The sequence below is a fragment of the Hypomesus transpacificus genome, chromosome 2, assembly GCF_021917145.1.
Source record: "Hypomesus transpacificus isolate Combined female chromosome 2, fHypTra1, whole genome shotgun sequence".
Classification (NCBI taxonomy): domain Eukaryota; kingdom Metazoa; phylum Chordata; class Actinopteri; order Osmeriformes; family Osmeridae; genus Hypomesus; species Hypomesus transpacificus.
The window spans coordinates 12,253,059-12,269,036 of NC_061061.1; the positions used below are offsets into that span (position 1 = coordinate 12,253,059).

The 15,978-nt window shown below is 45.6% G+C and overlaps 3 protein-coding genes across 4 annotated transcripts; 2 read left to right on the forward strand and 1 right to left on the reverse strand.

Annotated features, from left to right (window-relative positions):
• The first annotated feature begins 81 nt into the window (after nucleotides 1-81).
• Nucleotides 82-2,916, forward strand: zgc:92606 (uncharacterized protein LOC100000242 homolog). The gene is made up of 5 exons (XM_047031824.1): nucleotides 82-278; nucleotides 1,247-1,336; nucleotides 1,588-1,666; nucleotides 2,079-2,197; nucleotides 2,421-2,916. Exons 2-5 carry the CDS (start codon nucleotides 1,247-1,249, stop codon nucleotides 2,484-2,486), a joined length of 354 nt encoding a protein of 117 aa, XP_046887780.1. The 5' UTR covers nucleotides 82-278; the 3' UTR covers nucleotides 2,487-2,916.
• Nucleotides 2,917-3,058: 142 nt separating this feature from the next.
• LOC124475304 (CD209 antigen-like protein A) lies at nucleotides 3,059-8,000 on the forward strand. 2 transcript variants are annotated; one of them, XM_047031808.1, is made up of 7 exons: nucleotides 3,059-3,466; nucleotides 3,855-3,950; nucleotides 5,212-5,316; nucleotides 5,569-5,712; nucleotides 5,931-6,082; nucleotides 6,499-6,596; nucleotides 6,799-8,000. In XM_047031808.1, the coding sequence occupies exons 1-7, from the start codon at nucleotides 3,376-3,378 to the stop codon at nucleotides 6,953-6,955; spliced, it is 843 nt and encodes a 280-aa protein (XP_046887764.1). In that variant the 5' UTR covers nucleotides 3,059-3,375; the 3' UTR covers nucleotides 6,956-8,000. The 2 variants fall into 2 exon arrangements, with proteins under 2 accessions (XP_046887764.1, XP_046887767.1); XM_047031811.1 differs by lacking the exons at nucleotides 3,059-3,466; nucleotides 3,855-3,950 and adding an exon at nucleotides 4,754-5,124.
• trpv6 (transient receptor potential cation channel, subfamily V, member 6) lies at nucleotides 7,991-14,890 on the reverse strand. Its single transcript, XM_047031795.1, has 17 exons — nucleotides 14,781-14,890; nucleotides 14,386-14,553; nucleotides 14,159-14,256; nucleotides 13,761-13,883; nucleotides 13,466-13,606; nucleotides 13,240-13,338; nucleotides 12,404-12,579; nucleotides 11,712-11,858; nucleotides 11,493-11,572; nucleotides 11,190-11,325; nucleotides 10,983-11,069; nucleotides 10,662-10,738; nucleotides 10,202-10,367; nucleotides 9,843-9,909; nucleotides 9,468-9,736; nucleotides 8,913-9,019; nucleotides 7,991-8,451 (listed from the first exon to the last, which is right to left on the reverse strand). The coding sequence occupies exons 2-17, from the start codon at nucleotides 14,514-14,516 to the stop codon at nucleotides 8,184-8,186; spliced, it is 2,172 nt and encodes a 723-aa protein (XP_046887751.1). The 5' UTR covers nucleotides 14,517-14,553; nucleotides 14,781-14,890; the 3' UTR covers nucleotides 7,991-8,183.
• Nucleotides 14,891-15,978: the final 1,088 nt, after the last annotated feature.

Below are 15,978 nucleotides of genomic sequence, written 5' to 3' on the forward strand. Positions count from 1 at the left end.
TTCTATCTTCTATGATTGGACATCCATATTGTCTGTCGACGGATATGGTGTTCATTTGTTGAAATGTCCTCAACTGGGCGTTGCCGAGTTTGTTGTTGTTTCTGTGAAGAAGAAGTAGTTCAGTCGACATCTTAAAAATACAGCACCATTTATGAATATTGCTGCAAATTAAATTCTTATTCGTCGTATTTCCCTTCTGATCGAAGTGTTAGCGAAGAGGCTTAGGGATAGTGGACTGGACTTTTGCCATTCTATTCGATTTCGTTTGTGTTCCAACGGTGAGTATTCCATTCTGAGTTCTGTTGATGTCTTCTTTCTCAGAGCTAGCTACAGTGCAGCTAGCTGTTTGTTGCTAATGCTAGCACTTGCTTTTTCGCAAGCCACTTGCTGGTTTAAGACGTCCCTAACTCAACAGGATTTACAGAGTTGTGTGTATTAGTAATATAGTAATTAGTAATATTATCAGCGTATCATCGTATCGATGGTCTTGTTTAGAAAGTATTGTCAGTTGTCTTCTTCACAGATAAGAGAAGGCTCGACCCACCCTTTTAGCTGGATAATTGACTGACGTGGCTTTCTAGTGATCGGACAGTGATCGGACATTACTGCATGCAAGTAGGCCTATAGCCAACAGTAGCACATACTAAATGTATATAATAAATATATTTTCGATGGCCATTCGATGATCTGGTATTTTTTCACCGCTTCATATGGTTGGCCAAGGTTCTTTAGTGTGACAGTAAGCGACAGAACCACATAGGTTCATGATGTAATTCTGCTGTTGTGAATATACATGCATGGGTGAAGTGCCAGTTTTAGATCGAGGGGTACAGCATGTACACGCGCCAGACGTCATCCACTGTTTTGACGACTTTACATTCCGAAAAAGCTCAGTAGAGACAGAAAAACAACTACAAAAAATTGTCAGCTTGTTACGCAGTGAGTGAATTATACAATGACAATCGGGGGGGGGGTTACTATTACAGGTAAGAAGAATATATAAATGTACCGACCCCCCGACCTGTTGTTTTGACCTCTTTTGGGGGGGTGGGGTCCAAGTCTTAATTAGGGGGGTCAAACCCCCCCACCCCCGTAATTCGAATCCTGTCCTTATGGATTGTTGTTGTTTAGTAACCAGCAGTACTTGCGTTGAAATAATGACTATGATTAGCTATTAGTCCTGCACAACCCAATGTCATTTTGACCGTAGGGTTGTTGACCATGTTATGTTTATTTTCTCTCCTAGATGGGCAGTCAATACCAACGCTCTGTACCGCTGGAGGTGAGGAGAGCGGAGGGGGAGAGAGTGCGAGCAAAGCATCCGGACAAAATACCAGTAAGTACAACTGTCCCTAACGAAAGTTTTTGCTTACTTTGGCACTTTCTCCCATACAAACTGATCCTAAATGAAACTATCCTTCACTATCCCTTATAAGAAATCTGGAAGGATGTGAGACCATGTATTGACCCTGTGGTATTGGGCCTCCACCACTTTGTGATCATGTGCTGTTATTTAGTATTCTCTGGGGTTCACTAATTAAAGGTGACCTGTCATGTGTAGTAACTAACTATCATCCATTGCCTCAGATCATCGTGGAGAGATCAGCCAGATCACGGGCTCCTGACCTGGACAAGAAGAAATACCTTGTGCCCTCCGACTTGACAGGTGAAATAAATGGCCCCTGTATTTATGAGGAGATATTCTCAATGTTTCTTCCTATCTCGGCTTACTTTCCCTTTCTGTATGTCTCAACCATTCCCGACCCGTGACCATGACTGCACTTGTGGTTGGGACCTATCCCTTCCCTGACCCAAATACTCTTTTAGTTCCTCTTACAGTAAATTGAAACAAGAGGAAAACGTTTGGATGTGGTTCTGATGGCCCCACGCTAACCCTCTCTCTCTCTCTCTCTCTCTCTCTCTCTCTCTCTCTCTCTCTCTCTCTCTCTCTGTTTGTTTCTCTCTCTTTTTGTTTGTTTGTTTCTCTCTCTTTCTTTTTGTTTGTTTGTCTCTCTCTCTCTCTCTCTGTCTCTCTCTCTGTCTCTCTCTCTGTCTCTCTCTCTGTCTCTCTCCCTCAGTTGGACAGCTGTGTTTTCTGATCAGACAGCGTGTGTCCATGAGACCAGAGGAAGCGCTCTTCTTCTTTGTGAACAACTCCCTCCCCCCGTCCAGCTCCCCTCTCTCTGCAGTGTACGAGGTAATCACACACACACACACAAACTGATGCATCTGAGATAACACATCCTGTACTCCACCGACAGTTACATGTAAACATTCTGCTTTCTGCTTCACAATTCATCCCCTTATTACCATATCAAACGAAGGAAACATTTTCTGCGTTATCGACCAACCGGTTCACTTTTTTTTTTTCCCCCCTTTGATTTCTAACACTGCATTTTGATGTTCTAACCCTGTTCCAGGAACACCACGACGAGGACTTGTTCCTGTACATGACTTACAGTAACGAGAGCGTCTACGGGGCCTGAGGGGAGAGGGAAGGTCAGACAGAGAGAGAGAGACAGGAGATGAAGAGAGGAAGTAGGTGACAGACTGGCGGAGTCAGAAGCTTACACTTTGTTATTTTTACACCACTATTATTCTTCTAGGACATGATATTAGTTTTTGAGTAGGCAGTGGGAATAAGTTGGGTATGGAAAGGGTCTCAAAGGGTTTTTGGTTTGTCAGTGCGTACTGTTTTTCTGTCAATGCCCAACCTATGTTGATAGTTTGTAAAAGTTTAATTTGAAAGAGGCAGTGAAAGCAATGTTTCATTCGTGAAGAAAGGTATTCGAAAAGGGAGATGACTCTCTTTATTTTCATCTTTCTCTCTCGGTCATCTGTATTTAATGCAAATAGTATTTCTTTTTTGTAAATGAAAATCATGAACTTTTGTGGAAAATAAAAAATTGAAATGCATGTATTCCTGAGTTTTCCATTTGTTTTGTGTTGTTTAGCAGATTCATCGTGATTTCTGGGAAATTCCATTCAGAAATTCACAACCCCAAAAAATACTATGTTGACACGCAAAGGCAAAGAGTATGACGAAATAATGTCCATTATTGCCGCAGGCAGAGAGGAAGAGAGAGAGAAAAGAATCAGGAGGAAGTTATCAGTTTGATATTGGTTATGCAGACGCACAGTTTATAGCACAAAGCTATTGGGTCATCTCAAAGTACAACTAACCAGACTTCGAAAGCCTTCGAGTCCGATACGGATTAAAACTCAACCAAACCACACCACAGCTCTGAGCGTCTGGATTTGTGCGGGTGAGCAAACGGGTACAGAAGTAGCAGGGTTGAGTTTACTGGACGGGCTTCAAGGGCTTTCCAGGGAAACCGAAAGTTAGAGACACTGAGGAAAAGGACAGGGACAGCCATGGAGTTGCAGGACCTCTCCCCAGTGGAAGATCGAGTGGAGGAGGTGGAGGAGGAAGAGGAGGAAAAAAGACAGATGCTGGATGTTGAAGGTGAAGTGTGATGACCTGTTTCATACAAGGCCTTTACAATAATCTTTAGTCATTGTCATACCACTCTTCAAGTTGTTTAAATAGTTGTGTATATATTTAAGAGGTTATCTTTTTTGTCTGCCTGGTTGGCTGAACATCTGCATGCCTGTCTGTCTGCCTGTCTGCCTGTCTGGCTGAACATCTGCATGTCTGTCTGTCTGTCTGTCTGTCTGTCTGTCTGTCTGTCTGTCTGTCTGTCTGTCTGTCTGTCTGTCTGTCTGTCTGTCTGTCTGTCTGTCTGTGTCTGTCTGTTTGTCTGTCTGTCTGTCTCTGTCTGTCTGTCTGTCTGTCTGTCTGTCTGTCTGTCTGTCTGTCTGTCTGTCTGTCTGTCTGTCTGTCTGCCTGGCAGTTAAAGAAGACGAATCCTGTGTCTACAATACACTGAAAACACCCACGGAGGATATCTACTCTATGGCTGTCAGGCCTTCGACCACAGACGGAGCAGGTACATGTCGCTCTCCTGAACCACATTCTGATAGCTGTGCAGACCTGATAACCATATATGCCTGAATGCAAAACAAAATACATTTCTTTACACTCTTAGTTGAAAGTTGAAACATGTTGTCTAAGGGACTAAATAATTGTGGCTTTAATTGTGTTTTATTTTAAGGGGAACCCAATGTGTGTCCAAATGTGCATTTAACCTTTTGCTTGTATACGTTGTAATGAGAACTTAAAACTGGATTGTAATTTACGTTGTTTTAATGACACACTCTGCTATTACTATCCACTATTCACTTTAAGTCCAGTAGGCCTATGCATAGTCAACATTAAAAGATAAAGAAAGAAATTTCTCACGGTAACCCCTCATTAACGAAAGATCAAGATGGAAATCAAATAAAAGAGGAACAGAGAGAGAGTGACTGAAGAGTGTCTGTGAAACAACACAGCATAAACACCATTTACTCTGTTCCGTTTTTCGTAAGTAATTGCTGTAGCAATGTAGATATAAACGTAACCAACAACACACAGAAGTGTGTTGGTTTGATCATTTCTTGCCTTCATTATATTCCATATTGAAAACATGCACACAAAGCAGCCGACAACAGTCATTCTATTTCAGAAGTGTCGACCTGAAATGTGGACTTATCTGTTGTTGCCATACTAAAAGGAACGGCCTGTTTCAGCTTTCCAAGGTCTGTAGTTATCTCAAATGAGAAGAAATCCAGAGTGCGTGCGTGTGTTTGTGCGTGGGGTTGTTATAGGGTGTGTGTGCAAACGAGAGAGAGAGAGAGAGAGACAGAGAGAGAGACAGAGAGAGCGAGAGAGAGAGAGAGAGAGAGAGAGAGAGAGAGAGAGAGAGAGAGAGAAGAATCGTGGGACAGACTAAGTATTGTGTTACATTAATTAATTATAAATCTAAGAAAGGCAAGTTGCTAAGGAGAGGGACTTGGGTGTCCCAAATCCCAAACGTCTGGCACAGACTGACACACATTAGACGGGAGTAGCATTTGCAGAAACACCCTTCGGCGTAGCTATACTTGGGACAGGGATATCCGCCATGTATATCAAATTTTGTCGTAATTACGACGCTGAAATAAAGTCATCGGATCATGAGGTGAAGACTAAATGTTTTGGCGAAGTGACAAATGTATCGGTTGAGTTAAAGGAAAAGCCAGGTACGGCGGTGCTGTGTCGATGTTGTGGATTATAGCTTGTTAACAGGTCTACTAATAGCGTAACGTTTCTTCTTTCCATCTCGACAGACCTTCAGATCCATGGAAAACTGCGTATGTACCGCGCGCTGTGTTTCCTTCTGTCCTTAATATGCCTTGTTCTGCTATTTGTCGTCATCATCCTGTGCGTGAAATGTGAGTAAAAAACGGGCTATGGAAACAATGCCCTACAAGAAACAACATTGCAAACTTAATTGTCAACTTAAAAACGTTTTTAACCAAGATTGAAAATGTTGTTGATAAAAAGATAAGTATATAAAAAAAAAACATTGTAACAGGCTACTTCACTGTAAGCTGATAGGGGGTATGCCTTTCGGTACTGGTGCCCGTGCATGTTCAGACTGCGTCATTCTCTGCCATCCTACACCACCCTGTTTGATTTTCTAGTCCCCACGGAGGCTCTGGTCTGCCCAGAAAGAGAGAGAGAGGGGACAGAGGAGGCAGTGGTGAAAGTAGAGGAAACGCGCCAGTCTCCTCCGATGTGCAGTCTTCAGAAATGCAAAGCCCAACATCCACAGTTTGGAACCCCAAGTGAGTGCGTGTCTCCGTAGTAGACCACAGACAAGAGTGTCGCCAGCACAACATCTGTTGCCTTTCCAAATAAAGACAAACAATTAGATTATTTAAATGTTAAATTAAATCGTTTTTGAATGACTGCATTTTCAATAGAATGTTGTGCCCGACATTTAGTGTCAGTTAGGAGAGGACGTTATTGTACTGTGTTGTGTGACCCCGTCCTTCATGCCCAGGTTCACCCTGCCACCCGTGTGCGGAGGGCTGGCTGCTGTTTGAGGACTCGTGCTTCTTCCTGTCCAGGGAGCGTCAGAGCTGGGAGGACAGCAGGAAGAACTGCAGGGCCATAGGAGGGGATCTGGCTGTCATAACCAACGACAGAGTGCAGGTGCAACAGTCAACACACCTCCCTACCTCCCTTCATTTCTCCACATTGTCTCTCTCTCTCCACATTCTCACTCTCTCTTTCTTTCTCTCTCTCTCTCTCTCTCTCTCTGTCTCTCTCTCTCTCTCTCTCTCTCTCTCTCTCTCTCTCTCTCTCTCTCTCTCTCTCTCTCCACATTCTCTCTCTCTCACTCTCCCTCTCCACATTCTCTCTCTCTCTCTCCACATTCTCTCTCTCTCACTCTCCCTCTCCACATTCTCTCTCTCCCAACTCTCTCTCTCCACATTCTCTCTCTGTCTCTCCACATTCTCTCTCTTGCCTGTTTTTGTTGTGACCTTTAAAGGAATCAATGCCATGGTCATCGAATAATAGTCAAAACAGCAGGAATAAGGAGTTTTGAAAGGACTGTCCTCTTCCAGAACTTTCTAACCAAGGAGGGGAACCTTTTATACTGGATTGGTCTGAGGTACAAGGCCGAACAGTGGACCTGGATAACCGGTGCTGCATTGACAAAGAGGTGTGAGAACGGACAACACACACACACACACACACACACACACACACACACACACACACACACAAACCCAGACATTGTAAGCTTCTACCATATATTACACTGTACTTTATTGGTTGTAGATATAAATTCTCTCCCACCCCTGCTAGCTTGATTTAGGCCCTGAACAGTTAAGGATCTTCTTTTCTTCTTCTCTGGTTGACAGTTACTGGAAAGAAGGTGCCCCGGTAGATGACTGTGGCTTGCTGCTTGGCAACAAGTTAACCAATCAGAGCTGGAATGCCTCACCGTGTTTCTACAGCAGTGCTTACATCTGCCAGACCCAGAGGAGACACTTCTCGCTCCAAGCAGCCCTGGCCTAGCCCACCTGCCTGACCCCTGACCTCTCCCAGCAGCCCTGACCTAGCCCACCTGCCTGACCCCTGACCTCTCCCAGCAGCCCTGGCCTAGCCCACCTGCCTGACCCCTGACCTCTCCCAGCAGCCCTGGCCTAGCCCACCTGCCTGACCCCTGACCTCTCCCAGCAGCCCTGGCCTAGCCCACCTGCCTGACCCCTGACCTCTCCCAGCAGCCCTGGCCTAGCCCACCTGCCTGACCCCTGACCTCTCCCAGCAGCCCTGGCCTAGCCCACCTGCCTGACCCCTGACCTCTCCCAGCAGCCCTGGCCTAGCCCACCTGCCTGACCCCTGACCTCTCCCAGCAGCCCTGGCCTAGCCCACCTGCCTGACCCCTGACCTCTCCCAGCAGCCCTGGCCTAGCCCACCTGCCTGACCCCTGACCTCTCCCAGCAGCCCTGGCCTAGCCCACCTGCCTGACCCCTGACCTCTCCCAGCAGCCCTGGCCTAGCCCACCTGCCTGACCCCTGACCTCTCCCAGCAGCCCTGGCCTAGCCCACCTGCCTGACCCCTGACCTCTCCCAGCAGCCCTGGCCTAGCCCACCTGCCTGACCCCTGACCTCTCCCAGTGGCCTGCTCCACTCCTGGTCCAGTAGGGCCCACAGGGCATTACGTGGTCCTGACTTTGACCAGCTTACTTGTTACTGTTGATAATCATGCCATGTTATCTCAACTCCTGTTCTACAGGTTTTAAATCAATTATTACAAAATCTATGTTTTAACACGTGTCTTAACACATAATTGTAGTGATGATTTTGTGTCAAATTCAATCATTTTGTGCCTGGTTGTGCTGTAATGTTTATCAATAATGTACTGTAGAATGTGCACTTGAAATGCTGCATTAGAATCTAATATTATAGAACTTTATTGCTCAGTTTTATCAAACCTTTTATTGAAATGTAGATTTATTTGCTTTCTGGCATAGAACTTAGATTTTTTTTATATATAGACAATCATTTTGTACGGTGTTCAAAGTAACTAAATAAATAAAGATGGTGTTTTGATTTACTACTTTATTTTGTTAAAGTTCTTACTTGAAATCATACAAGTCATAGTCCTTGTTAGTATCTCATCATTACTATATTCACACTCTCAGTCTCAGCTACATTTACTGAAATATAATCTCTTGCTACATAATACTGCATGAAATGATTGCACCACATGTATATATTTCCAATATACAGTTAACCTTTTCTCAAAGATACTTGACTTCCTGCTCCTCTTCAGGTTCCTCTGGGTCTGGCTCCAAACCCAAAGCACTGTTCCGGATGATCTCCCAGCCGGTTAACCTTCTGTTCGGACTGAGGATGCCTCTGAACTTGGGTGGTCTGACTGCTCTGCTTGTTTCTTTGGCCTTGTCGGCCTCCTTAGCCGCCTCCTCTTTACTGGCTTCGTCGTCCTTGGAGAACGCGCTCATGTAGCGACGCATCTTCTGAACCAACGGGTTGTTTCGATCTTCGACCCTGCGGAGGAGACGGGAGACGCTTCAGCACCTGAAGGTGAGGCTAGAGCAGGGAGCTGTCTGAAGGTGAGGCTAGAGCAGGGAGCTGTCTGAAGGTGAGGCTAGAGCAGGGAGCTGTCTGAAGGTGAGGCTATAGAGCAGAGAGCTGTCTGAAGGTGAGGCTATAGAGCAGGGAGCTTTCTGAAGGTGAGGCTAGAGCAGGGAGCTGTCTGAAGGTGAGGCTAGAGCAGGGAGCTGTCTGAAGGTGAGGCTATAGAGCAGGGAGCTTTCTGAAGGTGAGGCTATAGAGCAGGGAGCTGTCTGAAGGTGAGGCTATAGAGCAGGGAGCTTTCTGAAGGTGAGGCTATAGAGCAGGGAGCTGTCTGAAGGTGAGGCTATAGAGCAGGGAGCTTTCTGAAGGTGAGGCTATAGAGCAGGGAGCTGTCTGAAGGAGCTGTTCTTGCTGTGTCAGAGTTTTCTTACCGCAGGTACCACCGCTCCTCCAGGCCATAGGGAGACCCGCACACCCCCAGCCGAGGCCACAGGAAGCGGGGAAGACGTCTCTCCAGCATCAAGATAGTGGCCACCACCTGTGGAGGACCAGACCAGGGTGGAATCACACACCAGAGACCAGACCAGGAGGGAATCCCACACTAGAGACCAGACCAGGAGGGAATCACACACTAGAGACCAGACCAGGGTGGAATCACACACTAGAGACCAGACCAGGGTGGAATCACACACTAGAGACCAGACCAGGGTGGAATCACACACTAGAGACCAGACCAGGGGGGAATCACACACTAGAGACCAGACCAGGGGGGAATCACACACTAGAGACCAGACCAGGGGGGAATCACACACTACAGACCAGACCAGGGTGGAATCACACACCAGAGACCAGACCAGGGGGGAATCATGCACTAGAGACCAAACCAGGGGGGAATCATGCACCCAAGACCAGACCAGAGGGGAATCATGCACTACCTAGCTACACCTGTGATGCTACATTACGTGAATGTGTGTTAGTGTGTGTACCTGAGTCCTCCAGAGCTCATCTCTCTCCTGGGCCACCCTCCAGTGAGTGTCACTCATCATGGCAATGAGCAGGTTGAGCAGTAGGATGTAGGAGACCACAGAGAAGGTGCAGTGCAGCACATGGACGATAGGGGGCGTGTAGATGGTGTGGTCCACTGGCAGGTCGATCAGGCCCACGCTGAGCTCAAACAGGGAGAACAGGGTGATGGGGAAGGACTTGTAGGCGGGTAGGGAGCCTGGATGCTGGGTCATGTACACCATCCACATTGCTGAGACACCGAGAAAAAAGAAACAGTTTCGTTAGTTGAGGGAATGGAGATTTCAACAAAGCCATTTGCCTTCTTCGATTGAATACGTGAGGCGGGATATGCTCACCGGTGGAATAGCCTATCAGGACGATAAATATCAGCCACATAAACTTGGTCAGGTCTCCAAATATGATCTGGAAGGAAATGAGAGAACAACACTTCAGCCTGAGAGTGAAAATAGTGACGTGTGAACAAACATCTGTTACCACACAGTGAATGTGCAGAAGTGTGAATTAGTTCCACTGACTAGTACTAAATATATGTGCTACATATACTCTCATCTGGTATTTACACAACAGCCTTATACATAAATGACAATATATACTCACACAACCGGCATTCATAATAAGTTAATAATGGCATTCACAAAAGTGGTGCTTACCCACCTTTGACAATTGGCAAATTGGAATGGGACTAAATCTTTACCTTCTGTATCATGATGACGTACGGACCGAGCATCTGGAAGCCGCGAGCGAAGAACATGATGTTGCTCCAGCCAAGCACCAGGCATACGGCCATCAGCACGCCCTCCCCCTCCAGACCACTGGTCCTGAACACACACAGCAACACCACCAAGCTGGCGTAGCTGATGCTGCACACACACACACGGGCACACACACACACGGGCACACACACACAGACACACGGGCACACACACACACACAGACACACGGGCACACACACACACACACAGACACACGGGCACACGGGCACACGGGCACACACACACACGGGCACATGGGCACACACACACACACAGACACACGGGCACACGGGCACACACACACACAAACACACACAGGCACACACAGACAACCAGTCAGTTACCCAACAGCGTGAAGTCAGGTTGTCTTGTCATGTCAAAGTTATTTAAGTGCTAACTTACAGGATGACATGGAAGGGGCCCCCAAGAGCTGTCTGTCCAAAGTACCGCTTGGCCCCGACTCTCAGGATATCTGGAATCTGTGGGATTAGCAGACATGCACATTTAGATCCGCTACAGCCTAGATCAAAGTACAACAGCCACAATTCTGCCACCTCACGCTGTATGTGTCATATAGACAGCGAGAGTGTACAGTATGTCATATAGACAGAGAGTATGGACAATATGTGTCATGTAGACAGAGAGTATGGACAGTATGTGTCAAATAGACAGAGCGTATATACAGTATGCACATCAGACTGTGCTTCTTCTTCTTCTACTGACCTCCAGGAGCAGAATAGCCATGGCCCCCAGGATACTGATTATCTCTCCCACCAGGCGGAGCCTGTCCTCATAGGTCACATAGCTTTCCTGAGGGGCGGGGACAGACGGGACATCGTAGAGATCAACCACTGACCGACCGGCTCATTATCATGTCTGTTGGATAGGCACAAATACATACATACATACATACACACGGTTTTCCCCTACCTTGAGGGTTTTCTGAACCGCAATGGTATTGTCTTCATTAGAAGTGGTGTAGTTCTCCGGAGCGTCCTTTAGAGGGCGATACATGCAGCACAGTGTGAATGTTGAGATGTAGAGGAGATAGATCATCAGCAAAAACCTGTTCACAACCACAACAACCGAACATGTTAATAATGAAGCCAGAAGTTACATCGTTCACAACATCACAAATGATTAGGAGATGTAGACAACATCACAAATAATTAGGAGGTGGCCGGTGTGTGTGTGTGTGTATGTGTGTACTTGCATGTGTATGTGCGTGATTACCTAAAGTAGTGTTTTCCATAGAGGTTCCACTTGAGACTAACTAGCTGCCTAATGGGAGTCATCTCTAGTATCGCCCTGGCCTGGAAGAAGGAAGGAAGGAAGGAAGGAGGAAACTGAGTTGACTGTGTGACCCTGCAGAATGTCCTCCGATATTCAAATTTACATATCAAATATTGTTTAAATTGATCCGTTTTTTCTAAGGTTTCAGTTGCGGCCTACCTCTCTTATCTGGCTTCCCACGATGAGTTCCAGTACGGAGTAGTGGTCTGCCCAGGAGTCGATCTCTGTCAGGTCATAGATGCTTGAGGTCAGGGGCCCTAGACTCCACTGGACCACTCGCCTCCTGTTGACCAGGTGCTGGAAGAACTGAGAGCAAAGTACAGACGGTCAGAACAGAGGAAGCAGAAACCATTCCTCAGAGATGGCACCCAGGAAGTACAAACATCCTTCACTCAAGTAGAAGTACAGATGCTGATGTTTAAAAGGATTCTGGTAAAAGTTTATGTGCTGACTACACTTTTTCTAAATAAGTAGGGGCTCTGACATATACTTAAGTAAAAAGTAGCTATTACTACTACCTTTACAAATATTTTTTCAACATTTCGAAGATTTTTGGTATTTAAATTTTTGCAACTATTGTACACTTTTTTGAAACCTTTTTTCAAAAATAATTTTTAAACCTATCTAAAAATGTTTTTTTTTTTGTTCACACACACAGTGAAAGGAGTGGAGATGAGAGAGAAGTAAAAAAAAAAGTCTACTGAAAATGTAAGCAGTAGAAAGTGAAAGAAAAAGTAGAAAAACCTAATTAAGTACAGTTACAAAGTATTTGTAGTTTGTAACTTCTCATCTCTGTCAGAGTCTCTATATGAAACATCGTTCTCCCATGTGGTGCTCCAGTATGCCCTTACTGCAATGTTGCCCTTCTTGGCTGCCAGTTTGAAGGGCGTGATGCCACGGTAGTTGGGCACCATGTCCAGAGGCACAGGCTGGTCCAGTTCACCATCATGGGTCAAGAGCAGGTCCACTGCCTGGCATGCTATCGTCTTAGTCGGCTGTAAGACCAGGATATGGAGGATGGTGTTGCCTGGAGGAGAACAGATGGAGGGATGAGATGAGACGAGGGAGGGAGGATAAAGGGGATGTTAACATGGGGGGTCAGATGGCTGAGCGGTTAGGGAATCGAGCTATTAAACAGAAGGTTGCCGGTTCGATTTCCCGGCTGTGCTAAATGATGTTGTGTCCTTGGGCAAGGCACCTCACTCTACTTGCCTCAGGGGGAATGTCCCTGTACTTACTGTAATTCACTCTGGATAAGAGCGTCTGTTAAATGACTAAATGTAAACATAGGAATAGAAACAGAAAGTGGGGGAGATTAAGATGTATATGGACACATACACCAAAGTGATGGATGAATAAAACGAGTCTTTGTGAGGTAAGGTCAACCACACAGGAGAAGGATGAGGTGGGAACATAGGCAGAAATCCCGGGGGGGAAAATATGATTTGTCCCCCCCAATAAATCACTGTAAATATAACTATGTAATTTCAATAATATTAATAATACGCAATTAAAGTGCTTTACTGATTATGGACACAATGGCACTTTTTTAATGTGCCATGTGTTACAGCAGTAATGTTGATGTCCCCTTCAGGAATTGCTCTTGAGAAAATGTCATATAATTGTCCCCCCCAAAGTTGATAGCAGATTTTCCCCACTGGGGGGAGGAGAGAGTGGTGGTTCATACCTCGGGAGTCTTGGGCCCTCGTGTTAGCTCCTGCGCTGATCAGCATTGTCATGATGTCCAAGTTGGCCACGCACGCTGCGAAGGACAACACGTGCTCGCCTGGAGTCCAAATATGGTCATGTTAGAAGTAGCACTTCTCCCAATGTACCACCTAGGCACATATTACCAATACAGTCGCACACACACATAGACACACACATAGACACACACACACACACACACACACCGTAGTAGAGGAGGCCTCCTCTCCTTTTCCTGAAATATGTTCCTGTGACCCTCTGAGTGGAGACTTCAGCCCCTCTGGCAATCATGTCACGGACCAGGTTGAGATTCTGATTCATGACAGCGATGTGTAGAGGAGTCAAACCTGAAACATAGACAGAGAGAGAGAGACATAGAGAGAGAGAGAGAGAGAGAGAGAGAGAGAGAGAGAGAGAGAGAAGGGGATGGAAATGTTTGATTTGGGAATGTCTCTACTAGACTATCTCTATCTGTGTGTGTGTGTGTGTGTTCTTACACACCATGGAAGAGATCAGAGGTCATGGGCTCGTTGATGAGTTCAGGAGCTGCCTCCATCAGACATATCGCAGCCTCCACATTTTCTGCCATTACTGACACATGCAGGGCTGTTTCCCCCAGGGCACCTACACACACACACACACACACACACGCACGCACACACACACACACACGCACACACACACACACACACACACACACACATGCAAACACACACACACACACACACACATGCAAACACACACACACACACACACATGCACACACACACACACATGCACATGCAAACACACACATGCACGCACATGCAAACACACAGACACACACAAACAGGGGAGAGAATTTCAGCACAGAAGCGAGTAATAATCACAAAGAAAAAATCTTCAGAAGAATGGCGGACCTCTCTCAAAGATATTGGTGGAAGCACAGCTTAGAAGCTTCTTGATACAGCCCACATCATTCTCCTTAGCCGCATCGAAGAGAGGAATGTCTTTTATCCTGTGAGGACGACACAAGATGAGTGACTGAGTGAGTGATCAGGCAGATTTCACTGCAGACCAATTCAATTGAACAGCAGCTTGTGTTTTAACAAACTGTTGAGGTGTTGGACCAATAAGAAGCTCTCACTGTCTGCTCTGAAGCAAGAAGGTTTCATCCAGCATCTCAATCCACCCTTTTTTATTCTGTAGGCGAAACCTCAGCTGGCTCCACCAATGGTTGAGTTCCCCTGGGGCGGAAATGGCAAAACGGGGTGCCATCTTCTGTGATTGGCTTGACTGCGATGTCCTTATATATCTGAGAAAGGTTTCCATATCATGAAAAACATTTTGCTCACCATGCACTATCCATAATTATTAAACTAGAGATGGTTTTATTTAACATAACTTTAGTTTATATTTCAAACTTTGAAACAGTATGAAGGTATAGTACAGTAATATTAGCGTTGCTAATTAAAAGTTCAAATGTTTTACTTGTACACAGACTATTCCTACAAAAAAACAAGTTATACAAGGAAAACTTACTTTTACAGAAGAGAAAGGTTAGTCCTCAATCCCTGGCAACACTCAAACGCATGTTTTGAAATGTTTCACTGGCATCACTTGTTTGGGGAGCATTGTGTCATGCAGCAGTCTGACCCTATTTATGGAGGAGAGGCAAAGTAGGAGGAGAGACCTGGACAGGAAAGACAGATGAAATAAGAGATAGAGAGAAAAAGAGGGAAAGGTCGGGGGGGGGGGGGGGGGGGGGTGGTGGTGGGGGTGACAGGTGGAATGGGAGGAGCAGTTTTGAACGAGTACAATTTCATCACGACAGTATGGCAATGCACTTGACTTTGAGTTAGCCTAGTTAGTGTTTTGAAATAAGAGGTCACTTACAACAGAAAATGAGTCGCTGCTTCTAACATACATTATAAATGATGGCACATCATTGGTATACTCTATCTGACCTCTCCTAACCAACCCACTGGTTGATTTGATTCCTCACCTGAGTGCCACTATGGTAGATCTTCCCAACCTGCATCACCAGCATGAAAGTCTTGCAATATCATGACTGCCTACATTTTCAGAAACCTTTCAGAGAACCAGTTTGTGAACTGCAGACTTTTCATTTGTCTGGACGTTGGTTTGTAATTGAAAACCAAAAAGTGAGATGAAGTTGTGTACTGTACATTGAAATGTCAGCAAACGCAAGGATCCATGAAAATGACCTAAAAGGCCTGATTTTGTGGTTGAAATATGTCACCTATGGGGTATTCATGTTCATTTAGCATTAAAATGAACTTGCCTCAACTGTGCTGCGACGATGCCGATTACTTCCAAAGTTATGTCGTTCTCCCTGACACAATAGTAATTTTTGTTTCAGTTTGGTGTCAACAGCATTGCTCACGAAACCTGATAATTGTCACATTCCAAAGACCCTAATAGTATGGTAGGCTGCTGAAGGTGGTAGTGCACTTGACAGGGCCAGCTGTTCTCGTTTAGACAAGACCAGGGTACCGGTTATTGCTGCTTTTGAATCAACAAACCCAATCAAAAAGACAAACGGGTTAAAAATAGATTCCAGGTGCCATAGTTGTATGTTCTAGTATAATCTAGTATGCCCTATATAGCTTGTGACTAAAACTTTGGTTAGCCACAATGCACCAAAGGATCTACAGCAGCTATTGCCATCAGTCCAGACAACAGCCTTTAGGAAGGGAGTCATTTTCAATTGTTAAAC